Consider the following 26,220-nt stretch of genomic DNA (forward strand, 5'->3'; position numbering starts at 1 on the left):
GCGGCGGGAGGGACGGCGGCACCGGCGGAGCCCGCCCGCCCGCGTTTGCCGCGCCCGCCCGCACCGCCCGGCGCTTCCTGCGGCGCGGGGCGGCGGAGCCTGGCCGGCGGGGCCGTGCCCGGCGCGGCTGGGCGGGGAGGGGGAGGAGGAGGGGGAGGAGGGGAAAGACGGGGAAGGGAGCGCGGGGCAGCGGCGGCAGGAGGAGGAGTCGGTGCCGCCGGATGCTGCGAGGAGGCGCCGCGGCCCCCCTGCGCTGCCGGCCGCTCACCTGAGCGGGCAGGAGGGAGGAGGAGCCGGCGGCCGAGCTGCGCGGAGCCCGGCGGCGGCGAGGCGGGCGGAGGGGCGGCCGGGCGGGCGAGGCCATGGCGCCGGGCGCCTAGCGGGGCCGGCAGCGCGGCAGGAGGCCCGCGTCCCGCCGTGTGCGCCCGGCTGCCGGCGGGGGCGGCCGGCGGCCTCCGCCGCGGCCTAAACAGAGCGGGCGGCCTTCCCCTCAGCGCGCCGGGCGCGGCGCCGCCGCGGCCCACAAGATGTCCACTCGGACGCCGCTGCCCACCGTCAACGAGCGGGACACGGAGAACGTGAGTGCCGCGCCGGGCCTCCCTCCGCCGCGCCCCGTCCCCCGCCCCCCCCGCGGCCGCCTCTCCCCGGCACCTGGCGGCGGCCCGGCCTGCCCTGCCGCCCGGGCCAGGTACCCGAGGGGTGGGCGGGCCGCGGCCGTCCCCAGCGCCGGGCCGTCCCCGCCGCCTGCCCGCGCCTCAGGCTCCTCCGTGCGGCGCTGCCGGGGCGGGTCCGGCGCGCTGGGCTCCACGTCGCCCCAGCCCGCCCGCGGCCCGGGCCTCCCGCGGGGTCGGCGGCCGGGCAGCCCCTTCCCCGCGTTGCTGGGCGGGCCGGGCCGGGCTGCCCTTATATGTACTTGGCTGGAGCCGGCGGCTGCGGGCGCGCACGGGCGCTTGGCGTCGGGCCCCCGCGGGGAGAGGCCTCCGGCCCCCGCGGGCTGCGGGCCGGGCCCCCCAGCCCCCGCGCTGGCACCCCGGGGTCGGGGTCGGGGCACCCACCCCTGGGCTCTCTAGCTGCCTGGCACTCGACCCCGGCTCGCCGCCTGGGAGTCAGCCGTACTTGGCTCTTTGTTTGCACCTCGAAGGTGGTCCCCGGCGTTGCTGTTTTCCTCTGGTTTTGCTTTGTGTTGCGACTGAGCGGGGCTGTCGTCGTGTGCCCTTGGTGCCTCCCGAGTTGATTGTTTGTTTCTTCCTTTGTGCTGTTTAAACATCTTTCTGCTCTTCCTCTGCTCCACCCGGACTTGACGGAGTAGGAGCATGGCGGTGTTCTCCGTTGTGGTGGTCTTCCCGCAGAAAATAACCAGTCTTGGTGTACCTGAGAAATCTTAAGATCCTGGCCCGTATCTGGTCCTATCTGTCAGTGGTTTTTATTTAAAGAGAGGGTAGTATAGGAGGTGTGAAATTTTTGTTTTAGGTGAGGGGACCAGTATTAAGAGGTATGTTTGGAATGTGTGCTAGGTATCGTTAGTTGCCTTTGGGAAACTGGCAAAATGCACAGGAGGGGAAAAAAGTCATACGAGATTTGGCGCGTGCAGTCACACTCAGCTTCCACTTGGGTGGAAACTGATCAGTAAGAAACCTGGTGGGTTGAAATAGGTTGAAGAAGATGTATGCTTGCATTGCATCAGTCTGAAGAGGTCAACAGTAGGAGCTCATAATGTTTGTTACTGTACGAGCCAAAGCAGCAGTGCCTGATGAATAGGTTACTGAATTCTATGAAAAGTGGATATGAGAAGAGAATTTGGAAGACAAAGGTAACAAGTGAGATAATATAGTTAAAGAAGTGAAACCCTACCTTGGTGTCTTCATTGTAATGAGCTTTTAGTATCAGTCACTCAGTGGAAGTTTAATTGACAGCAGTATCAGCCTGGGCACAAGTTAAAGCAAGTAGATGCATTTGGTCTGTCCTTACTCTTCGTGGACTGATGAGTCCTGTATTACTGTCAGAATGAAAACAAGTCCTTGAGATGAAAAAGAAAGTTTAGATGTAATTAAATGACAAAGGCCAGGTTTGAGCGATACATGTTACTCCTGAGTGTCCATTCAAGCATGTATAGGAATGTAGATGAGAGAAGACAGGAAGGGAAATATTTATGCACATATCCAGTAATATAGTACATAAGACTCGCAAAGTACATTTACATAAGGCAAAAGGAAATATTCTCAAACATCACTAACTTCTGTAGAATGAAAACTTCAGCTACAGTGTTAGTAGTTCATTTAGCAAATGTTATGCTACTTTTGAATGCTCTATTTTGATACCTAGAAATAAGTAAGGATTCTTTTATTTTTATTATTTCAGAGAGTGTGTTGGGTATCTAAAAAAACAGGTTTGTACAGGATATCAAAATACTCTAAATTGTACATTTGCTTCTGAAAATCTTGGTATTAGTCTGTAACCGAATACTAATGAATATAATCCTCCGGTCAGATGAACAGTAAAGAGCTGTGCAGTAGTAAGTTCCCAAATCTGCACAAAGTAATTGTAGTGCTGCTATTAGTATGGCATCTGCTGGGTTTTGGAGCAGAGATCTGGAGGTTGTTGGTTCTGCCTGTCAGGGAGCCTCGGGAAGCCCCTCTTTGCTACCTGAGGTCTTCCTTACATCAGACCTTCTGCTAAAGTGGCAAAATGTGGGTGGAGGAGGTGGTCCGTTGTAGCGTTTGTTGATTTAAAATGGACTCTGTCAGGGTGAGGTGAGACTCTTAATTTACTTTTAATATGCTTCCTCCTGCTAATAAACGCTAATGGACTGGCAAGTGTTTATGCTGATGGGTCTTGATGCGCAGAGTGTAGCTAGTAAGCTCTGGGTAACTGGGGTGGTAAGAACTTGGAAATAAAGGGAGAAGTTATTGGAAGGAGTGAGGAGAGCAGAGTAAGTATGAGTGGTTTTGGCCTGGTAAGTAAATCTATCTTCATAGTGCATATTTGCAGTTCCTGAGTATGTATATTAGCAAAGCTCTCCCAAGTTCTACAGCTAATGGTGATCTTCAGGAGATCGCTCTTTTCTTCCATCTCATACGCGTGGCCATCTCAGCAATGTTGCTCCATTGTGTGACTCTCAAGGGACAGACTGTAGCTCTGTATCCCGGAGAGAGCTGATTGATGGTTCTGAGTACAAACCTACGTACGCGTCCAGCTGTGCTTTGCACGTGGCGTGAGGTCGTTGCATGAAATCATGGCAAACTAGCCTACCACCCCCCCTCCCCGTCTCTTGGCAGCTGCTTTCAGTGCTCTTTATAATAGAAAATAAAAAAAATGTCAGTGTGTGCTTTTCTCAGTGAGTATGCAAGCATATGTTCTGATTTTTTGAAAAAAAAATTACAATAATTGCATATATCACCTATTATAAGAATATACGTTCCTTGAGGAATTACAGGAGTTCCTGGTGGGATGGGTGAAAAACATGCTTATTTCCATAATTCTTTGTACCTTTTATCCCACAGGACCCTTTGAAAATAGTCTAGGAGGGGTAAGATCATGCAACAGATTACTTGATAAGTCTTATCAGAAAGCTGGATGAAAGGTACAGGGACTTTTTGCCGACAATGGACAAACAACAGGTGGAGGGAAACAGCAGTTGTGAAACAGTATGTGTATAACTGATAGGTCTGCGTTACAGAAATTCACACCCTTCTTTTTCTTTTCCTTTTTACTATTCTTTACATCTCCCAGTGCTATATTTAACTTTTCTAGCATACATCCGTAAATATTTTTCATTGAAAATGTTATTTCTCTTTCATGAAATTTATGTTTGGGGAAATGAAATAGAGTATGATTGTCAATCATTTATTCCTGTTGAATGGTTTATTAGGAAACTTGGGGAAATTAATGGGTGGAGGCAGTATGGTAAAGATTATTTTCATGCTTGTTACTGGATTTATTTTTTTCAAGTGAGGGGTGAGAGTAATATTAAAAATAATAATTTTTCTGTGTTTTGATTTTGTACATGTAGCTATTTACAGCTTCCTCTTGATACATTGTAAGTAGGCTGCGGTAGGTATTGTTTCAGTGCATTCAAACACTTGCAGTTGGGGTGAGTTTAGGTAAACTGAGCTTCCCATTTCTTCTGAGGCTGGAGAAGGAGAGGGACACAAATCAAAAGCTTTGAGCTAGAGTAGCTCTTCTGTTTTCATTGAGTTGGTATTAATTGACGAAAGAGAGGCTTTTATGTTTTTCATACTGTGTTGTATCATGTCATTAAGTCGGGGAATGTTTTTTTCTGAATTAAGGGAAAAGAAAAGAAATAAGCTGGTAATACATTCTCTGTATAAGGAAAGACTAGAGATTCAACAGTCAGCTACATACAACTTTAGTAAAATTAATAAAAATGAGAATGTTGTAGTTAGCTTTTTGTGACATAAGGACCTCTTAGTCTGGCGTAAGAATACTATTTTTTTTTTCCCTACAGTGAGTGTAGTTTAATCTTTTGAAGGTATTACTATTATTTGTGAAGGTATTACTCTTTATTTGTGTTGTGATGTCACCCATTAGCTAAGTTTTAAGGAATTATTTTGCTTTGTACTTTTCAGACACATAAAAGTCTGTTAATTCCGTTGCAGAGATCTTGCATGTTTACAGCGGAAGAAAGACCAAACGAGGCAGGAGTGCTGGCTGGTAACACTGGCCAGGGCTGAGGAGGAATGTGGGAATTGTGGTTGGTCTTACCTAGCCAGTGCCGTATGAGAGTGATTAAGAGATGTCATGGCAAAGGGAGTTTTAAGGAAGGATAGTACAGTGACCGATGATCATGTGATTTGCTTAATTATCATACAAATAATTATAATTTTGACACACGCACACCCATTTGCAAGCTAGCGAGGGAAGGGCGATGGCTGGGATGCCAGCTAAAGTAGGTGTGGTTAAAGATGACTTTCTGATAGGGGAGGCTACTGGACAGCTGCATTTTAAAGGGGAAAAAAATTGAACAGGGCAAGAGATGAGAGGATGGAATGGAGTGGTCAGGTCGGTGTAATAATTAAACTATGTTTAATTTCTTTCTCTCTTTTTCTTTTTTTTCTTTTTCTTCCTTCTGGATTTGCTTTTGCACAATAAGAACACATGGTTTTGATTTGGGCAGAGGGGGCGTGGGAGAAAGTATCTGACAAGAATTCTTTCGTTCAGTGCCTTAAGCAGAAGAATGGCCTAGTTTCCAAGCCTTATGGGTTCAAGAGTACAGCTGTATCTTTCTTATCCACAGGAGATGGGCCTTAGCAAAGTAGAGAATGCCTGGGTTTTTTCGTTGTAAGATTATTTTCTTTGATCATGAATACACCATTAGGTGTATGTTTGTTTGAATGGTGTGAACTGGGTATGTTCTTCTAATCTTTATTTTGAAGGTTTGTGTTTTCTCTGTGCAGACTTTTTGGTTTGGTTTGGTTCAGGTCTTGAGCAAGCTCCGATGTTGTGGGGAAAAACGCATTTAGCTAGAGTATTGTGCGCAGAGAGAGCAAGGTTCATTTTGTTATGAAGTATGTTATCCATTTTGAAGTTAATCTTCTGTGTGAATCATAGAGAGTCACGGAACAGGTGGCACAGATGTTTAGTTTCGTTTTCCTTCTGTAAAGAGAAATATTTCAGAACAAACAAGTGAAAATGTAGCTTCACATTTCAGTGTTCTTTCTAGGTGTCATAAAAGACTATAGTGTTGAAGTTCAGAAAGAGTTAATGCAGTTTGATTGTAGTACTTTTTAAATTTCATACTTCATGGGGTTTTTGAGGTTCATAGGTAAACATAGATTGTGGTTTGTGTTCTGAAAACTACTTACACGGTCAGTGGAGTTAAACGCTGAACTAGAACAAGGAGATTATGTTCCATGGAGCCTTGCTGCTATTGGTGGGGTCTCAGCTATCATTTTTCCAATGATGTGGATTTACTGTTTATATTAATATAGCTTTTAAAATTTTCTAAGTCTGCACTTAAAATGTTTTAAACATCAGTAAAGGCAGGATTCCCCCCCCCCCCCCACCCATGGCTCCCTATTATATTTTGAAATTAATGTTTCTGCTATAAATGTGGTAAGTTTCTATCATCACAATTGCGGTTGTTTAGCAGAGGGAACTCCTGCTAACTTCTAATTGACACCAATAGTTTAAACACAGAAAAAGTAGTTATTTAAGTGCAGATAGTGATTTCTGTTAAATTATGTTGTTGATCAATTATTTGTATTTGCAGTTGCAGAGGTTTTTTTCTTGTTCTCAGAATTCAGTATAGACCTAGCCTTTAATATCTTACTGATGTTTGAGAGAGAACTTCAGACACTATTGTCCAGATTCATTGAGAAACTATCCTTTAAAAAGGAGAGATTATTTTACTACTAATGTGGAGCTAGAAATCTGATGCAGCTAAAGCCCTAAGACATTTCTTACAAATCGACCTACTAACAACTTCAGAGTTTGAGCAAACTTTTCAGATTTTGTGATATCAGAGAGAAAGCATTTTATTGCTTCTGTTTAGAGATTATCTTTTAGTAGTGTCAACCTCTCTCTCTCTCATATGTGTTTATGCTCTGTTTTGCCCTCCAGGTTAAATATACTACTTGTAAACTGTTGCAGACAGTGACATGTTTCAAACTTAGCTTATTTGTGTTGTGGTCGTGAAATGATCTATTAAGTTGTTGTTGCTGTTGGAAATGTAATGCTTGCTTTTTGTGGCGTTCTTTGGGTTTGGGGTTTTTTTGACTTTCTGGAATTTCAGAATCACAAAAAAAAAAATCTTTTTTTTTCACAGTATTTTCTGGGTCTTCATCCTTGAATGTTTACTTACCTCTAGGTAGTGGTAAATTAAGAAATGTTCTCCACAGCTGAATGTTTCTGAAAACAGCTATGAAAACAGGAAAGTTCTATTGAAACATTCACATTGTTCAGTGTAATGGATATAATGCAACTCAATCATCTGAGTTTTAATAAGCTCTTTCTCAACATCAACTACCAAGCCTGTTTAATTGTTAACATTTTTCTCCTTTTTTCACATTGAAAATTAACATTTTTTTGTGTGCTCTCTCTGCTCAGTGCTAAATTAAACTTTAAATGGGCCAATTGTATCTCATTTAAGAAAGAAAATTTCTCCTTTTTTGTTTTTCTGTGAATAATTTAGTAAAATAGTAGAATCAAAGGATTGGTGAGATCTCGAGGTCCATTTAAGACTTCATAGCTGTATGTGGTGATACAGTTTAGTCTTGGTGAGCATCCTAGGAAATCTAAGGTTAAAAATTCCAAGGGGATAAGATGGTCCTTGTTAAGGCAAGTTTCCCTGTGCTTGTTTCAGCTTTTTTTTTCCCCCCTCTTCTCTCTAAGTACTGACCAAACACACTATAGCTATCGATGTAAAATAGTTTGAGGCAGAAGCACTGAAAGGCACTCTCTGTGCTTAACATAATCCTGCTGCTTTTTGAACTGATGGCAATTGGAAAAGTTTGGTTGTTTGTTTTTGGGGATTTTTTGGTTGGTTTTGGGTTTTTTTCAGATGAGCATTTTTCCAGGGATTTCTTTATGTATGCTTTCAAAGAAAACACCAACTTATGCTGAAAGACAGATGTTCGTAGTCACAGTAACTGTGTCTGCACAGTTAAATTCAGCTGGGCTACAATTAACCTTTAAAGCAATGAACTGGACGTGCTCATGGAGCAGTGCCATGGCTTAGGCTGTAATGATTGATCAATAGTGTGTATTTATGTAAAACCCAAAAGCACAGGTTTTCTGTGCATCTCTGTAGAATAGAAGATCATTACATTATTCTGAAATTCTCCATCTTAACAGGACAGCTGATTGACAGTCACTTTACATCACTTGAATCATTGTGGAAAGCAGGCACTCTTCTGTTGGAATGAATGAATGCATTGTCTGTGTGTTTTCAAGTTCTGGTATTCTGCAGTTTGTTGTATACGGATCCCAGGAAAAAGGAATTTTCCTTATCTTGCTGTTCCTATGCTTATGAGACACCTTACTACACTTGTTTGGTTAGCATTAACATGGCTTACTATCAAGATGACTTTTGTAAAGACTCCTGCTGAGCTGTTCAAGATTTAAGTGCTCAATACCAATGACTCTTGGTCCTTTTGTGTGCAAACTATTTCAAGTTTGCAATGTTTTAGAAAAATGCAAGACGTGTTATAGAAACCTGTAATCATAGTACAGTAATAAAACATGGTTTGAAAGGGAAAAAAATGCGTTCTTTTTCTTTGCACTTGCATTCTTCAAAAGACTGGTGGCAATATGTCAGAAAGAGGACTCTTGGTTACAGTTTTTAGCTGTACAGGCTTTAGCCATTTTCATTGTTTAAATTTCTAATCTGTATACCAAATCTAAAGAAGCACTTGCAAAAAAGGGAGCAGTAAAACATTCTTTAAATTGTTCAGTCATTTTGAATGCCCAGTAGGTATAATACCTTGATATGTGTTCATAGTTCAAATGATTTCTCAGATAAAGGTTGATAAACATAGTTAAGTTAACCTGAGGAGAGAATGAAACATGTTCATGATTTCACATCAAGTGTCTGCCTTGTTCACCATGACCCTAATGGTGTGTTGGCAGTAAGTACAGTAAAAATCCTGTTTTACATTTAAACATGTGGCCTGTAGAATTCACAAAAGTAGAAAAACATAGAAAAGCAGAGGATGATATCCAAACTTATTGTATATTTTAATTGATTCAACATAAGGAGCTTTGTCCAGTTGTGTTGCTACATAGTTGTGATATGAATAGGTTGAATAATAGGACAGAACTTTATTTCACCTCTGATGAAAGCACTTGTGTAGTACATTGATGTTCACAAAACTGAACATACAGAGTTACTGGATAGCCCATGGCAATCTTTTGCAAGAACAGGTAATGATAATATTACTGGTGACAAAGTCTAATTGTTTTTGTATTATAAAGTAATAGTAGTGCATGATAACTTTTAAAATCTCAAGCAGAGACAAAATTAGGCAAGGTTGTTAGAGGGAAGTGGTACCTTTCATTAGGCAGATGTGGTTGGAGGAAATAGATTAGATTTTGATAGATTAGGCTTTAGCAGGGCTTGCTGTAAAGTCTCCTGCCCAAGGCTAACCTCATGGTAAAACCTGTAGTGCCTCTGCTCCACTGTGCTTCTGTAGGAGGACCCACGCCTTACTCATGATGCAGTAAAACATGCACCTTCTTGTAAGTGGAGGCACAGCCTTAGTCACTGTGATAGAGAGCTATTTTCAGCTCTCTTGGAAGCTTTCCTCCCAGCTTCCGCCTTTCCCTACTGTTAGTTCTTATCTTTGCCATCTTAACCCAATACTTGGGAAGAAAGTTAAAGAAAAATAAAGTAAAATATCTTTCACTTGTCTCCAGGCACCCCCCTTTTTCAGAGGGGAAAAAGGCCATTGATTTGTAATCTTAATGTTAAAGGTTATCACATAGACCATTTTTCTTACCTAGTCCTTCAAATATTTGACCAATTTCATTTTAAACCTGGTGATAGTCTATAACCTGCCTCCACACCAGCTTTATCCTTATATACGTAACAATATTCATCTTTCTGAGATTCCATTTACCCATTGTGAAGTTGCTGGCCATTTAATGTCTGTAATTTCCTGGCCTATCACATTCTTGCCCCTCTCCCCCTTATTTTCCCCCACATTTTGCTTACTAACATGCTTTTGTGCTTGTGCTTGCATACTTGTTGCCAGCTTCCTTATGCTTCTCACTCTTTCTGGGACCTTTTCCAGTTTTGCTCATTTAATGACATAAGCAAAACCAATACAAAGCTTTACTAAAGCTATGTAGTTGTAGCTTCTGTTTATCCTTCAAATAATACCCTTGTGTATGAATCCCAATGAACATTTTAGTATGGGAATAATCTGAACTGTAAAGCTAAAGAAAGTGAAGAAATGCTTTGCTGTGGGTGGGTTGAGCGGAGCTGTTTCTGTTTTGGAGGCTCTTCTTGAAATTATTAGCAAAAAGGATTGTTACAACTTTAAATAGTCATGTTAGATTATGTTTTCCTCACTCTACCTTTCCTTCCCTCCCCCAGTAAAGTTACTGTGCTTTCTTCTCTCAGATAACAGCAGAGAGTAACCAGAGCTTTATAATGTTTATTTAGAAAGGACATACAATTTTATAACGCTCTTTGTAGAGAGAGATTGTCTTAATAAACTCAGTAGATCCACAAGGAATTTAACGTGCAAGAATTGCAGAGTTAGGGAAGTGAGGTGTAGGGTGTACTGCAGTACGTGTAGCAACAGCGTAAATTACTTGCGCTTAAACAGTAAATATCTGAAATTCCTCCTGAGAGTGCGTGCTTGGCTTCAGTTGTATAGAAGTATCTTTCTAATTCTTAGATGTTTCTGTCATTACTTTAAAAAAGCAGAGGCATAGCTCAAAAATTTAGAGAATCATGTGTGTTAAGAAGAGTCCGATTTTTGCCATAGAAATTACCTTATCCTGTTAAATGCTACCTTGAGCTCTTGCAAAGGATATGGTTGTTCTCCACAAATGGATTACGTGTGTAATGTATTTACTCGTATCTCTATTCCAGATAATATCATCGATTGAAGGTAATAGAATTCCTTAAAGCATTTGGGGTTTTGTTTAGTAATTCTTCTTTTTCCCCAACAGTAATCAGATTTTCTTCCCCTTGCAATTATTACAATAAGGACTGTCTACTGGTCCTTAAAAAAAATCAGGAAAATGTCATTACTTGGTGAAGGACTAAAATAGCATTTTCTCCGTAAGATCAGACTTCAGAAGGAGTAACAATTGTAATCATTCAACACAAGGAGATATAACTAGAAAATATTAATAATACTGTCTCTGAGTAGTCTTTGCCAGGTGTACCTATGAATAATAGTTTTTCAAATTTTCTTTTCTTAATTTGATATTAAATGAACAAGGCTGGCTGATTTTAGAGTTCTTCCAGTGATGGACGTAAGATGCATAGGAACAAAGAACATTTATGAAAGCACTTCACAATGAAACTCTTGCTCCATCTACTGCATAGTGCAGAGAAATCTTACCTACAGAAAGTTGGTATGAGCAATGAGGGTCGATCTAATATAGATACTGGAATTAGTCAGTGGAAGACATAATTATTAGAGAATGTATGCCTACAGCAGTGTTTGTAGACAGGCTAAGGGAAATCTAATCCTTCAACCTGTGCAAAGTAGGCTGATAAAATAAAAACTGCATTTAAAGGTCTTAAGAAAATTATTCTTGCTTATCCAGTGATTGCAGCAGTATAGCACTTATATAAAAATAAAATTGGGGGCTTATAAATACTACAAGATAAAATATTGATGATGATTATTAATATTATTATTGCTGCTGCTATTTGTGAGTGTGTGTGACCTTTTGTAAAACTTTATATTTCAGTACTGTGTACAAGGCTCTTCACCATTACTCATTAAACGTCTTTCTTAGTGGCATGTCATATATTGTTTTGATAGAATTATTTTCAAAGTGAGTGGTGTCAGGCATTCTGGAGTAGCATAGAAGAGAGAAACTGGATTCCTGTATCCATCTCTGTTGTTTTCATTCCCTTCACATAACAATTGTTAATTTGAAGCTGAATTAAATGTAGCGGTTGACTGTTACACTAAAGTTACTATGATAAAGTGAAATATTAATGGTGCATGAGCCATTTTCCTAATATTGTCTTAATTGAAAAGATTTCTAAGACTGGCTCAGTGGGTGACAAACAGGAAAAAAAGAAAGCAAACTGGGAGACTGTTGGAGTTAAGTTTACCTCCAGATAATTCTTGAGAAAGAGGAGAAAGCTGTGCCTGACTTCATGTCGGCTGTTGGGTGGTAGGAAAACAGTAGAAAATTAATTTATTCTTTGTTAGCTGCTTGGTGAAATGAGAAGGATATTTAATGCGATAGCTCTCATCCCCTGGGATCAGAAGGGTTCTAGTTAGTTTGGTAAATTAAGGAAAAATATTACAGACGGAGCTTCCAGTGAGCCTGTGATAATTCAGGGATCATAACATGGCACAAGGGGATATGTGATCGTCTCTCTTACAGTGCTGTGGATTTCCTCATCTCTTACGAGGCAGAGAGCAATCTGAGGACTGAGAGGGGCCCTTGGCAGGCTGATGGTGGAAGAAAGAACATAACACTGCTGTCTGACCCATCCTAAGACTTGGAATAATTCAGTGATGTCCATTTGAAGTCTGCATAAGGGTGACTTTCTTTTAAGGTTTTGAGGATGGATTCTCAGTTGCTGGTACAGAGATTGATAGTCCCTGTCACCTGCTGACATTGTCCTTGGGTTCCTGTGACTTCTCTGCTTTCCTGCCTTTTCTTTAAGGCTGAATCAAATTAATTCCTATTTTAATATGAGAGAGCATTGGATTAGGTAAGTCACCTCAATTTGAGATTTGCAGACTGTAAGACTTGTTGCTTTAGTGTTACCCAAACTGTTTTGATGTCCGGCTCAGGCCAGAACCAAATTACCACTGCTAATGGTGGGCTGGAGGCCACCATTGCTGCTACTGGTTATTTAAATCAAATTAATTTAAATGGAATTTAAACTGAAAGAGGGTAGACTTAGATTAGATTTGAGGAAGAAATTCTTTACTGTGAGGGTGGTGAGGCACTGGAACAGGTACCCAGAGAAGCTGTGGGTGCCCCATCCCTGCAGGGGTCAAGGCCAGTTTGAATGAGTCTTGCAACAACCTGGTCTAGTGGAAGGTGTCCCTGGCCACGGCAAGGGGGTTGGGACTAGGTGGTCTTTAAGGGCCCTTCCAACCCAAACCGTTCTGTGATTCTCTTTGCTGTACCTCACAGTGTAGGTAAAGAAGTCTGGAAATGCCTGACTTTGACAGCTTGCAGGCTGGGGTACTGTCTAAGGACCATAGCTGGGCATCTGGGATTCCTCACCCACTGATTGTCAAAGACTCAAGAGAGAAAGTCATACTTTTTGGTTTTATTATTTTTTTTACTTTCTGTTGGATTGGCTGCTTGTTTTAATGACTATATATTTTGAATACATGTTAGTTTTTGTTCAACCCTTTAATCATGAATTCTTTTGCTTGTATTCTTAAGCTTTATCTATATACATGTACATTATTTCTTCCATATTTTCTGACCTTTTTATTTTAATGGGCTGGGGAAATCCAGCATCTATTGTTTTTAGGATTTTCTTTGTATCCTGTGATGTTTTTTCTTTCAATTCCTTTGCTGATTTACATAACGTAGAGTATTTCATTTGTTCATTCTTTTTTTTGTGCTTGGCATTTACATCTCAGCTATACTCACACATGATTTCTGTTTATGGTTTGAATTCAGTACATTGACAGATATCTGCAGTATATGTGTGATTGTCAGTGTTAATTATCTACTGTATTACCGTGTTTGCCGGTGTAAAACATACAAAGAAATACATTCTTTTTTTCTAGCTATGTTACATACTTCGCAAAATCTTTGAGGCATGTTGCTGCTGTTTGCTTTTTCTTTTCCTTTTTTTCAATTTAGCTTCCCAGTTGCATATATTTCTGAAGTGCTAAATCATGGTAGTCTGTGATCATAAATAATTGAAGCTCAAAGGTTAAAATAGGTGGTTGAATAGGGCTCTGAGGAGACTGTAGTCTGAGCTCTCTGTAGAGCACACTCTTTGATCATAAGATATGAGCAGGTCCAAGGGGCATACAGTGTTTGGACAGCTTAAAGTTAAGCATAAATCTGTGCAAGGCTGGGAATGTGTTTGCTGAGTTGAAATGTGGTGTAGCATTATCCACATAAAGGTAAATAGTTACTACAGCCCAACTAAGGACATTTTATTTGTTCTGTTAATTAACACTTATATCAAAAACGGGGCAGAGAGCACTCAGCAGAAGACTGTCTTCATCTTGCTTTGGTTTTTTTCCTTTGAGTTCACCATGTCCCATTACATCAGCTTGCTTGGATACATCATCGTAATCTTGCTCTGTGTGTAAAACATGGGTTATGCTTTCAGAAGACCAAGTTTAGTGAGGTCCTTATAACTTACTTCACCTGTGGCTCCTGCTGTCAGATCAGACTCTGCTAGACTGTTCTTGGTAGACAAAACCATTGTAACTGAATGCTGCTTGAGTGCAGGCTCATCGGTAGAAGTGTCCTACACCATCTTAAGGTGTTTCTTCCTCTTACGAAGGTGGCTGGTTTTGTGTGCCAAAATATGTGTTACTACTCAGAGGCAACCTTTGTATCTATGCTTATGAAAAAAAACCTAATGTCTGCAGAATGCTGAGTCTGATTGTATCCTGGCTTAAATATTAAATTGCATCTCCTTGGCAGATGGGGTCCAGTAGGCACTCTGCACTTCAGCCTTCTGAGGTAAGACTTGTTAATGACATGAGGAGGCCTTGCTGCAGAGAGATGGAACAGAAAATATTATCAGGCCTTGAAGGTGAAGAAACTAAGCTAGTATGCTCTAGTGCAAGAGGCCATCCCTGAAAGTGCTTTCCAGGTGAGGAAGAATTCCCTGCCCCTCCCTTGAAGGCCGTATCTCCTGTGGAAGGGATGAGAGAGGCCCTGGTAATTTACTGTAGGTCCATGCATTTTTTTTCCTCTTCTAATTCTCAAATTAACTGGTTGCCCAACTACTTTAAATACATTTGTGTTGTATGTACTGTATTGTATGAAGGGAAATATTAATTAAGATGAGTCTCCGTACCCTTTAGTTTAGACTTCCGAGATCCCTATGTCAAAAGAATACTGGAAAATCCTCCTGAATATTGGGTAACTTTGTTTGAAGCATAGCTTGACATGTTCCTCAGAGTCCTGTACTGCCCCACAGTTTCCTTTCTAGGACATGTGTGCATCAATTAGGTTATATTGCTATCAGGTTGGATATGTTAATTGATCATCTTATCACTTTTTAGAAGCAGGCTTTACTCCAGATAGTTAGTAAGACCTTGAGGTAAAATAGTCTGCAAAATAAGATGGTGATCTGTCTCGATGGATGTATCATTGGATGAATCCAGTAATGGGGCTGTAAAGACTTTGGAAATGCTGTCCACTTTGCTAAGTAGTAACTTCATTTTCTCTTTTATGTAGTGGAAATGTTACAGGTGCTTTGCCCATGCATGTCACTTCTAAAAGGTAGCTTCTTAAGCTCACATTGTCTGCTCTTCTGTCTCACACACCCAGTGCAGGTAAACAACACAAACAAGCAAGTCTGCTAACTTGTTTGTGGTATTTCTTTTGTTTGGTTTGAGGGTTGGTGGTTTTTGTTGGTTTTTTTTTCTGTCGTCTTTCTGGGGTTTTACCTTGTTTTAGAATGGGAATAAGTATCTCCTAGCTAAAGTTTCACTACTGGTGTCAATTTGCCTCTGGATTATCAAGAAAAGCGGTGTGATCAGTTTTCTTTCCCATGTTGTTCCTGTCCTGACAGTGTGGTTCCAGCAGAGCTTAACATGTGGCCCTCTCTTCCCAGTACTGGATGTTCCCCTTCCTCCTTGGGCCTGCACCGGTGCTTGGGAAACTGTCTGTGGGTACACATGCTCAGGGAGCTGGAGGTTACCCCGGCAGAGGAGTTGCTATGTTTTCTCTGGTTTGCCTTTCCGTCCTGCCACCCCAGTGGTAGTGTGCTTGTAAGTGGGTGCAGGCATGTGAGCAGTGTTGGGTTGGCTTCAGCAGCCAGCTGTCATGGATGGACTGATGCACTTCACTCAGAAGAGACAAGTAGCAATATATTTATTGGTATAAAACAGTGATTCAACAAAGTTTGATAGTAAATGCAACAGTGGTTTAACAAGATTTGCTGGCAAGGTATACTTGATTATTTACTGCACAGAGGACAGGGTCAGACAGAACTGTCAGGGAGGTCCTCCTGTTGAGTCCTGAGGTTCAGAAAGGACGCCCTTGTGTTCTAAACTCCTTCTCAGAGGGGAGTTTAGGTGTGGCTAGGTCCAGACTTAGTCTTAGACTTGGTCAACAGTTTATCAGTCCTCTATGTTACTTAGCTAGGATTTCAAAGTTTAGCATGCTGTTAATCACTTACAGAGAATCTGTTGCGGCAAGGAATCTCTCAGCCTCAAGGAGTAACCCTGGGAGGCGTCCCTACGCAAGGGGAGATCATGGCCTGCAGCCTGCTGCCATGCAGGAGTGCTCAATGGTCCCTGGGCTGTCCACTGTTCATGGAGTAATGGTCATCTTTGCATACTGACTACAGAAGTTAGTTTCTTTCAAACATGGCTTGAGTCAGACCTTGACCAGCACTGTTAAGTGGGCACACTGTTCAGATTAGCCCTTGGCTAGCTATCGTATCGTTATCTATGTCCCCCTGAATCCACTTTGAGTCAGATACAGCCATCCCAACCAGACACATCCATTTTGATGGCCGCAGGTGGTTATCATTTGAGCATTGTCACAGAAACAAAGGTCAGGATGGAGAGAGGGGGGGAGCACACCACCACACTCCACCCCATGACTATAGTCAACTCATCTTACCCTCACAGAGTGGTGGTGTGGTCACCTTTTGCCTCTGTGCCATAAGTAGTATATTCGTAGTTTGTACACTTACAGACCCACAGTAAGTAGATAGTCAAGCACTGCTCTTTGTAATGTGCTAATTTGCATGGTTTGGATGGTTGAAGTTGGATTATATGTTTTATGATGTAGCAGATCTTTATATATAATATATTTATAAGTAACAGACATACTAAAGTCAGAGTTAGTAAAATCATGGCTGAGTGAAACGTGAAATTAAAAAGTCCTGTTGCTGTCAGTGACCATCCAAGAAGCGTTTCCCACCAGTGTGCTCTCCATCCTTCTTCACTCTTTCCAAGACACAGTGTATCTCTTCTGTATCATGATGAATGTTGATTAGAATTTTGTGTCCGTTGTTTTGGACATGTTCTAGCAGTTTACACAGATCATCTTGTTGCAGTAGTTTCTTCATCGATGTAAGGTTCATTCTGATGGGGGTAGGCAATAAATCTTGACTCAGTGTATAGTTAGATTATAATAATTGATAAGAAGCAACAGGGGCTGAATAATTAAGTCACCCCCCATAATTTTAGTAAAGCTACAAACACAAATATTTACCCCCCATAATTTTAGTAAAGCTACAAACACAAATATTTGAGTGATTACTTGTATCTACAGTAATGTTATCTACAAGTATAAAATCACAAAGGGTTCTCATACAAGCACGTGTTTTTCCAATATATACAGGTACAGTTCCAGGGGTTTCATCAGGATGTATTTCTAAATGACACTTTGTTCAGTATGAAGACAAATGTCTTGGGCTTTGATAGTGTTGCTCTCACAAATAAATCCTTGTTGTTCTGTACAATGCGGGCATTAACATCAATAGTTTGCCATTTGTTTCTGTTTCATTGGGCCCATGGTCTGTGTTCTAATGGATGGAGTATAGCTCCATTGTGATTTAATCCTAGTGCAATGATTGCATACATGGTGTATACCAAAGCACTGTGTACTGTTAAGACAAAAGATATGGCCTTATTGTTGATGGGGTCATAAGTGAAAATGAACTAGATACCACCAAGACCATCATGCCACGTGTGGACTCTTCCAGAGTTGTTTTAGGTATGCAGTCGGCAAGGAAGAAATTCCCATTTCATAAACTTTGAGAGAAAGAATGAGTTAGAATTCAGAGCCTGGTCCCAATTAGCTGCATGTACGCTTTCCTTCTGTAGAAAGAACCTCAGCTGGCCCAGAAGACTGGTTGTTTGATCATGAGTGTCAGAGACACTTGGTGCTATAATCAGGTCACTCTTTTGTGAGTAAACCTTGCCTCTTGCTGCTGTTCTCGTCTGGAGGCAAGCCTCAGGTTTCCTGATTGTAGTCTCCAGACTGAAGAAACAGCTTTTCTTCCCTCTGTTTTGAAGTTTGATATTAAAGTAGTCTCCACTTCTTGTATTCCTGCAAATGTTTGAGAAGCTCTCTGAGCTTGACGTAATCCTGAACTGTAAATTTTTTCATGTCTCTCTTCTCCTGCCTTTCATCAGGCCAGTTGAAAAAATGACCTGGCTGCATCATTTGTAAGTGCAATAAAAACTCCTGCAAGCTTCCTTTGCCAGAAGTTTCGCTTTCTGGGTGTGTTCCTGTTCTTGTTTGGTTGGTTCAATTAACGATCAACACTAGCATTTCTTTTTTGTTGTTGTTGTTTTACTGTGGGTTTTTGAGAAAATTGTGAGTGCTGTGGCATTCAGCAGCAGCGCTCTGTAGCTGCCTGTGTTCCCGGGTGCTGGCAGGATGTCCTGGGTCAGTTGGGAACACGCACTGGGAGCTCTGTGCTGGCAGGTTTGAAGATGCAACAAAAAATAGTCAAAGACTGGTGAGGTTAAACTGATCACCTCTTGAGGAAAGGCAAAAAATATTGAAAGAACTCTCTCTTTGTGAAGGGCAGTGTTCAAATGCATGCAGGAGGCTGGAGCAGGAATAGCTTTTCTCCTTCCTTCCCCCCCTCCTGCAAGTGCTGTTCTTCAAAAACACAGGTTCATGTAGGTTTCATGGGTGAAGGATGTGAACTGTTTTATTTTGACAAGAAAGGAAATGTTTTACTCCTTTGCTTGGTAGGGCTGACTGTAGCTTCTAGTATTATAGCAAATGACAAAAGTGAGTAAATGGAAGAGGATTTTAGGAAAAAAATAAATATATTTTTTGCCCCCACGCAGTTCCGCCTGTGGTTTACTGCAGCAGCTTTTAGCTGGCCAGTTTCATTTTTCACCAGGGCTACAGGGAGGGTTCAGTTTTTGTTGTAGCAGTTAATGGAGATGATATGGGCTGACTGTCCTGAATTAGTCCTGGAAAATCTTGTTTGTGTGTTTGGGATGAGTCAGGAAGGAAAGTGCCAGGTTGAAAGAACTGTGCCAATTCCGAGTGAAATGGAACAAAGGCAGGAAGGTCCTGTTCTTCTGCACCTGCCCCCTGGCCAGGCTGAGGGCTGCGGGCCCAGCCAGAGGAGGAAGCGTGTTAGCTGAGTTCGGTGACCAGACCTGATTTAATGCTGTGAAGGCATTTGTTTTTCTGAAATGTTTTGACTGACTTTTCAGGAGAGGACCAGTGCCTTTTTTTGTTTGTGTTTTTATCCTTGAAATAAAAAGTATCTGTCATTCTATGTGATAATGAACTCCACCCTTCCATGAGACATCACTGCTGTGCTTTAAAAAAAAAAAAACAAACCAAAAAACAAAACCGGTGAGCAAGCTTACTACAACATGGACAGGATTTTTGACAGCTTAGTGTCACTGTATGGAAATTGCAAGTATTCTGAAGAACCTTGTGTGTAAACTCTTGAAACAATTAGCTGTGTCTGGCCCTGCACTGGTAGATCATGGGCTCAGTTTTCTGTCCTAGATTGCTTCAAGTACAGAGTTGTAAACACTGCATGCTGTGTAGTTTGTGATTAGAAAAATAATTCTGTCTCCAAGTTAGCAAACTTATTTCTGATATGTCAAAAAAAAAAAAAAGCTATGTTCAGCACCTAAACAAACAAACCCCCCAAACGAAACAAACAAAAAAAAAACCCATCAAAACTTCTAAGGGGCTTAGGTACCATAGTAACAAGCACAGGATAAGATTTACTCGGTGCTCAGTGTAATTTTGCCTATCACAAGTGTGTATGTATGCTTTTAGAAAAGAATCTTCATTGTGTATTGACGTTAAGGGATTGTATTTCACCTTGCTATAGAAGTGTTTTACTATTAGCTTTGAAGATGTTTTGTTGTTTGTTTTTTTTTTAAATACAGGCTATTACAATTGGGAAGAAAAGGAAAGAGATTAAAAAAAAAAGGAAGAGTAAGGGGAAGTTAATTTGTTTAATAACTCACTTGATACTATATATTGAAGTCCATGGTTATAGTTTGGATTTTAAAAAAAGTTTTACAAAATGCTTTTCAGAGTTACAGCGTCAGTTAATTAAATGTTTCCATATGCTTGACTGAGGCCAGCTTTATTCAAAGTCTTTGTTTCTTATTGTTGATAGCTTCAAGCACTTTCAAAAGTTCATGCCTGGAATTCCTACATATTATGTAAATCTGATAGAAACAGCAAGATGCACATGCATGTGTGTGATTATTTTCTGTGTACACCTCTGGAAAGCCTCTGTGAATAGGTTCAGGGTATGCATGTAAGTTAAAGACAAACATCACGGTTTTGTCTGATTCTGTTCTGTCTGGCATGCGTTGACCTTGGTATCTGATTTAAAATCTATATATACTTTTTCCACTCACTCTGTGTGTTTGCTTGTTTCATGGGGTTTTCTGAGCCAAGTCCTTCATATTATCCTGTTTCAGTGGAGTAGGTTGATTGCTTTGGCTTTGGGGTTTTTTTTAATAACCAAGTTTCTATCACACGTTCCCAGTCTAACATGCTTTTAATTGCTGATAAAAATTATGAAAAGAATCACACGTACATGCATTCAGACTTTTAGTTGCCTCCTCCAAAGCACTTTTCACATGTCTCGGAGAGACAAAAAATTAGAGTAGATAGTGATCTATTAATGTTTTGATTGAGATCAGAGGGGCTTTAGTAATTGTAGTATGATGCAACGGGTACATGTGGCAAGGGTAAGCTGTGGGTTTGTGCAGATGTGAGGTTTACCTGGGAGAGGAGTGAATCCCCTTCTTCTGGCAGTAGCTGATGGATCACGTACCATCATCATCTTGTGCAGTTCAGAGTTGCATGATGCTTCATACCTGTAAACCTGACCCTCTGGGTGCTTTTGGTATGTGATGCAGAACAAGCTGATGTGAACATTTTTGTTGGTTCCTACATTGAGGTTTACTGAGATCATTCAAAAAATGTGGTGGTTCTACTTTACTTTGATTGTTACTTCAGAGGGGGAAAAAAAATATTTGTTTGAGGTGGTTTGCTAGAAGTTCCTGGGTCCTAAAGGAATAGTTAGGGATAGCAAGCAGTTAAAACATGAAAACAGCTGGACATCCAGGACATTACTTCTCATCTTTCTCCCCTTTCCTTCCCCTGAATTGTGAATCAAAGCTGTGGCAGATGAGAGCTGTTCAGAAGACTGTCTTCTAAACTCTTCAGCCTCCCTCTGTCTGGGCTAGCTGTTTTGATTACCTTGCAAAACATGACAGCTGTTACAAATGCTCATGTGTATGGCACATGCTTGAAAATGTTTGGAGCTATGAATATAAAAATTGGCTGTAAGAAGCATAAGTTCAGAACTGGAGATAATACTGAGAAGAGGAAGTGTGATGATGTGCTTTTTTTAGCACCTCATGTGCATACTTTGCTTCCATGGGCTGACTGTACCAAGGAATTTGCCTTGCAGTAATTCAAGAAGGGGAAAATTCAGGACTAAGATGTTTGCTTAATCATATGAGGTGTATTTGTAGGCAGGTCAATGTGTAGAAGTTATCCTATTACTCAGAAGGACTATAGAGGCGTTTGGTGTTGTTTGATTGAGAAAGGCTGTGTCGTTTGGTGGCCAGAATGGTTTGGGGGACTATTTCAGACTAAGCTGTAAGCGCAGTTAATATATGTGATGATATAAGTTTAATTATGGTGTATAATCTGTGAGAATACTACTCCAGTGGCTAGGTGAGTGACTAAAGGACGCTGAATAAGTAGTAGACCACACGTGTTGTATCTGCTTGGTGCGGGTATTTATTCTGCACTTTCTCAGAGATAATGTATTGGGCATTGGGTCATCTTGCTTTCGCAAAACTGCTTTGGGGAAGACGATAGCTTTGAGTCTTCGGGAAGCAATGGGTCAATCTCTTGTGATTTTAATGCCACTGACTTTCTGTAATAACACTAATGGAATGTGTCAGAAACAACCTTAGTTAGGAGTAATAACTGTTAATTGAGCTCTCTTCAGTCGCAATCTAAAATTGAATACTAGAATTACTCTTCTGAGATTTCTGAAAAGGTGGTAAATGTTTTGTATGTGCTCTTCCTTTATTTTTTTAAAAACACTTGACTAATGTGAAAAATACCTAAATTGCTGTTCTAATGTACTGTTTCAGCTCTAAACTTTTGTCACTACTGCACCTTTTTTTGTTTAAAATTGCATTTTATTTTAAGAAACATCTAATTTTTATGTGTTTATTTCTAGACATTTTATTTAACAGTGACATAAACAACATACAGGGAGTCATGTTTATGATATCCTAGTAAGACAGTGTTTCCCACTACATTACATATGTACATATAAAGATATATTATCAGTGTAGCTAGAGAAATATCAGAATCCCTAATTAAAATCCTGTGTAGGAAATGAAGGTTGTTAGCTGGAATTGGTTTAGATGGCAGTGAACTTCAAGGAGCATGTTGGTTTTTACAGCCCACTTGTTTCCAGCACCCTGAAAAACTTCTCAGAATTCAGAGTTTTTTCTTCTGAAATGGCGTTTTTAAATAGTCACGTAGTAGCTGATGTGTAATGAATGAATGTATTGTAATGGACCAGAAAGATCTTAAAACTACGTAGCCTGTCTTTCTAGGCAGTGTGGATATTGCATGCTTCTGTGGAATTCAGCTTTAACATTGTTTGGAAATAATCTCTGAGATACCGTTATTTGACCTAACTTGGTTGGTTTTTTCAACATCTTAACTTTGTTATGTTTGGATTTTGTTGAATGCTGATTTCTAGAAGTTCATGAGTTTCTAGTTTAAATTCCTCCGTACTTTCCAACAATAGCAAGCTGTTTATGTGCAAAAGGGAGGCCTGTTGCAAGACTTAAGAATAATAATTGGAATTTCATTCAGTGCTGTTCAAATTCAGAAATGCTATATATATGTGGCTCACAAACTAAGAAACTTGGCTGCCTTTATGCATATTTTCTGTCATCCTTGGGCATAGCTGGGGAGAATGGTTGACTCTGAAGATAAGTCTGTCTAAGAGGGAATAATTAAGAAACTATCCAGAGGGCTTCATTTTTTCTGTCCCGTAAAGACCAAAATCCAGAACTGTCATGACCATGAACCTTCTTTATTTTTTTTCTCTTTGGATTTTGTTCTGTGTTACATTGTCATCATGATTAAATAACTGCTTTCCCTGTTAAATCTGCGTGAAGATGATCTGTCCTGTGAAGCCATCTTTTGCTTTGCCTGTGGCATTGGTTTTGCTTGCCTATCCAACTGTTTATCTGAAAGATACCTTCAGGTATCTACTGGAAGTAGGCTAATCCTCTGAAACGTGTGAAACTGGCAATTGGTATTAGGGTTGCTAGTACTTCTGGTAGGCATTTTATTTCAAGTAGTGAAGATCTAATTCTGTGCATGAACAGGCTTAAAGACTTCTAAAACTTGTTTGTGTAGCATAGTGCTGTAGCTCTGGATGGGGTTCTAGGTACAGCTATAATATTCATTATTAGCACCATACAAATATTGATATTGCAGGGTGTTGTCTTAGGCAAGACTTCTACTTGGGCTCTGGTTTATTGCATGTACGACTAGTGTCCAATGTTGAAGGAATGTTTCAAAGCCTCTTTGCCTGGAGATGTCCTTCTGATCCTCTCTTTCCAAGCCCAAAGAAAGTATTTTAATTATGTGCTTCTAAAGGATAAATACTATTGCTAGCATGTTATTTCATGGTTGAATAAATTTGTCTGATATGCTGAATCTAAACATGCCTGGCTTGCTTGGTTCTGCAGTGATTTGGAAAACAGTTTATCAGTGGGGGTAAAGTAGTATTTTGCAGAGACGTGGGTAATGAAGACCAACAGAAAATTCTATTTAGGACCCTCCTTCTGGCATAGTGAATTAATAATGCTGGAGGTGATGTAAGCAGTGTTGTGCTACATTTGGGAAGAATATTCAGGTTGTGATATATTCCTTGTTTTTTCCGGTTGTGTTGCAGCTGTTTGCTAGTTTTCCCAACTCTACTAGTCCTTATGTCCTGAAATAACTCTGCTTGGCTCAGTGGGACTATCTGTAAGCATGGGTGTTTACAGGAGAGGATTGACTTTGGTCTATAATAAATACACATAGAAGTTGGAAGCAGTGCTTTAAAATGTGTTTTGTGTAAGAAAATAATTACTTGTCTAAGGAATGACAGGTGATATCAGCATAGACCAGCGTTAGGCTGGGGTACTGGGTGGAACAGTGGAACCTCCCAGTGCTGAGGCGCTGAGTGCTCCTCTGACTCTGCTCTCAGCTTAAGGTCAAAGATCTTGAAATCTTTGGTCTGTAAAGGAACAGGCTCAGTTAGTGCTCTGCACAGAGATATTGAGATACCCACTTTTTGATTGAAGCAGTGAATAATGGGAAAATATGAAGGTGCCTTGAGTTTTGTTGGTGCTTGATGCTTAGCAGGAACTGAGTGGCCTAGGAGTAAGCATGGCTTTCTGTTACAAATCTAAAAACTAGTCTGAGAAGACACTGTTTCTACCTACAGTTTTTGCCTGCCTTAAAATCTATAAGATTAGAGGCTAAATTTTACTTGTTAAACATTTGTACCCATCTGCCGCTAATCATAGAAAGCATTTGAAATACTGAAACACTTAACACCCCATTGACATCTTCCTTTACTTTGGTTTCTCCTTGGAACATTTCCAAGCCCCATCTCTATCTTGCCTCTTACATACTTGGAAGTTAAAAGAGTACAGAAGCACTGCTGATTTTGGTGACTAACATTTAATGTGGGATGATGGGTTGGCATGCATTAAAAATAACATCCTTTTAGTTCTTCAGACTTTTTGAGATTTAAAGTATGTTTTCAAGATATTGTGGAGTTTTCTTTTTAAGAATAAATTATTATTTTTAAATAAAGATGTAAGTTATTTGTCACTTGAATGAGAACTTCTGTGACTTCCAAGGTTTAGGGAGCAAAACTTACCTCAAAAAATCTTTCTCGTAATGTTGTTCAAGTGAAGAAAGTTAAGAAAAAAAATTTGAGTGAACCCTTGTTTCCAAATATGCCAAAGTACAAGTATTTTTTTGTACTGTGTATTTTTAAAACACTAAATTTGGTTATGATTAGACAAGTTTATTTGCAACATAGTGGTATAGTGTGTAGCTTGGCATAGTTCCATATTTAAAAAAAGTCTGCAATGGTTTGTTGATTACTGCCTAGATGTTCCTTGTTTTACTTTAGGAGCTGATAGAATCTTTCTGCAGACTTTTTTTTCTTGAGACATGCATCAAACTCAGCCCAAAGACAGCATATTCTGCTTAGGCTACCATCCAAAATTAGTAATTATATGGTGAAAGTAAATAAATTACTTCCCTTTACACCTTGTTATGCTTTTAGTCTATTCTGCTGCAACTGTCTAAAATCCAAGTAGCTAAATTTGCAACTGTTTTATCTGCTTTCCAGCATACCTCTGTGGATGGATACACTGAACCACATGTCCAGCCTATCAAGTCAAGTAGCAGACAGAACATTCCCCGATGTAGAAACTCCATTACGTCTACCAATGAAGAGCATCCTCACATTGGAAATTATCGCTTACTGAAAACAATAGGAAAAGGAAATTTTGCCAAAGTGAAACTGGCAAGACATGTACTTACTGGAAGAGAGGTAAGCCTTCCAAAAAAGAAAAAAAAAATACTGACAGTGTTTTTTATATTCTCTTTGGCTATCTTTATAATAAGTATTTCTGCTATTGTTTTACCTTTCTCTTCTGAATAGAAAAAGCACATTTTTTGTCATCATAAAGGAAGATGCAAAGAGGCTGTTTCAGGATATAGGAAAAGTTACCTGAGGTGCCCGAGTTTTCTCCCTCTAACCACTCGCCTCTTTTTTTAAAATGTAACCTCTTGGTGAAGAGAACAAAAAGTTTGATGCATATCAAGGGATATTTTGGGCCTGGGAGGGCACCTGTTCATCCCCAAGTATTTCCAAAACCAAAGAGAAATCTATTGATAGATAATTTCATTGATATTTATAATCTATAGAACCTTGATATTGAAATCTATTGATACATTGATCTTGTGTTTGGGGGGCCTGGTTTTGCAGTGGACAAGATAACATTGTTCTGTCCAAACACTGACAGAAGTATAAAACTGATTCCTTGGTGGTATCATTGGGTGGCAAAGTTCTGAGCTCCTGCTGGTAGATCCCAATAGGTGAGGAAATTTTGTGTGGTAAAATACATAAAAGCAGATATATATGCATGTCATAGAGGCACATCCATGCAGTATATTTTTGTTCAAACTTTTTTCTGAGTTTAATAATCCATGGTTGGTTGTTTTTTTCCTCAAGGTTGCTGTGAAAATAATAGATAAAACCCAGCTAAATCCTACTAGTCTGCAAAAGGTAAGAAATACACCATAATATCTGAA

General features: G+C 40.4%; 1 protein-coding gene across 7 annotated transcripts in view; it reads left to right on the plus strand.

Moving 5' to 3' along the window:
- The first annotated feature begins 209 nt into the window (after nucleotides 1-209).
- MARK1 (microtubule affinity regulating kinase 1) overlaps nucleotides 210-26,220 on the plus strand; it is a 62,283-nt gene continuing 36,272 nt past the window's right edge. For all 7 annotated transcript variants that reach the window (XM_055725830.1, XM_055725834.1, XM_055725831.1 and 4 more), the window contains exons 1-3: nucleotides 210-578; nucleotides 25,253-25,456; nucleotides 26,141-26,194. In XM_055725830.1, the coding sequence (XP_055581805.1) occupies nucleotides 528-578; nucleotides 25,253-25,456; nucleotides 26,141-26,194 (309 nt within the window). In that variant the 5' untranslated portion in view covers nucleotides 210-527. The remainder of the gene's footprint in view (nucleotides 579-25,252; nucleotides 25,457-26,140; nucleotides 26,195-26,220) is intronic.

Source organism: Falco cherrug, chromosome 13, assembly GCF_023634085.1.
Source record: "Falco cherrug isolate bFalChe1 chromosome 13, bFalChe1.pri, whole genome shotgun sequence".
Lineage (NCBI taxonomy): Eukaryota > Metazoa > Chordata > Aves > Falconiformes > Falconidae > Falco > Falco cherrug.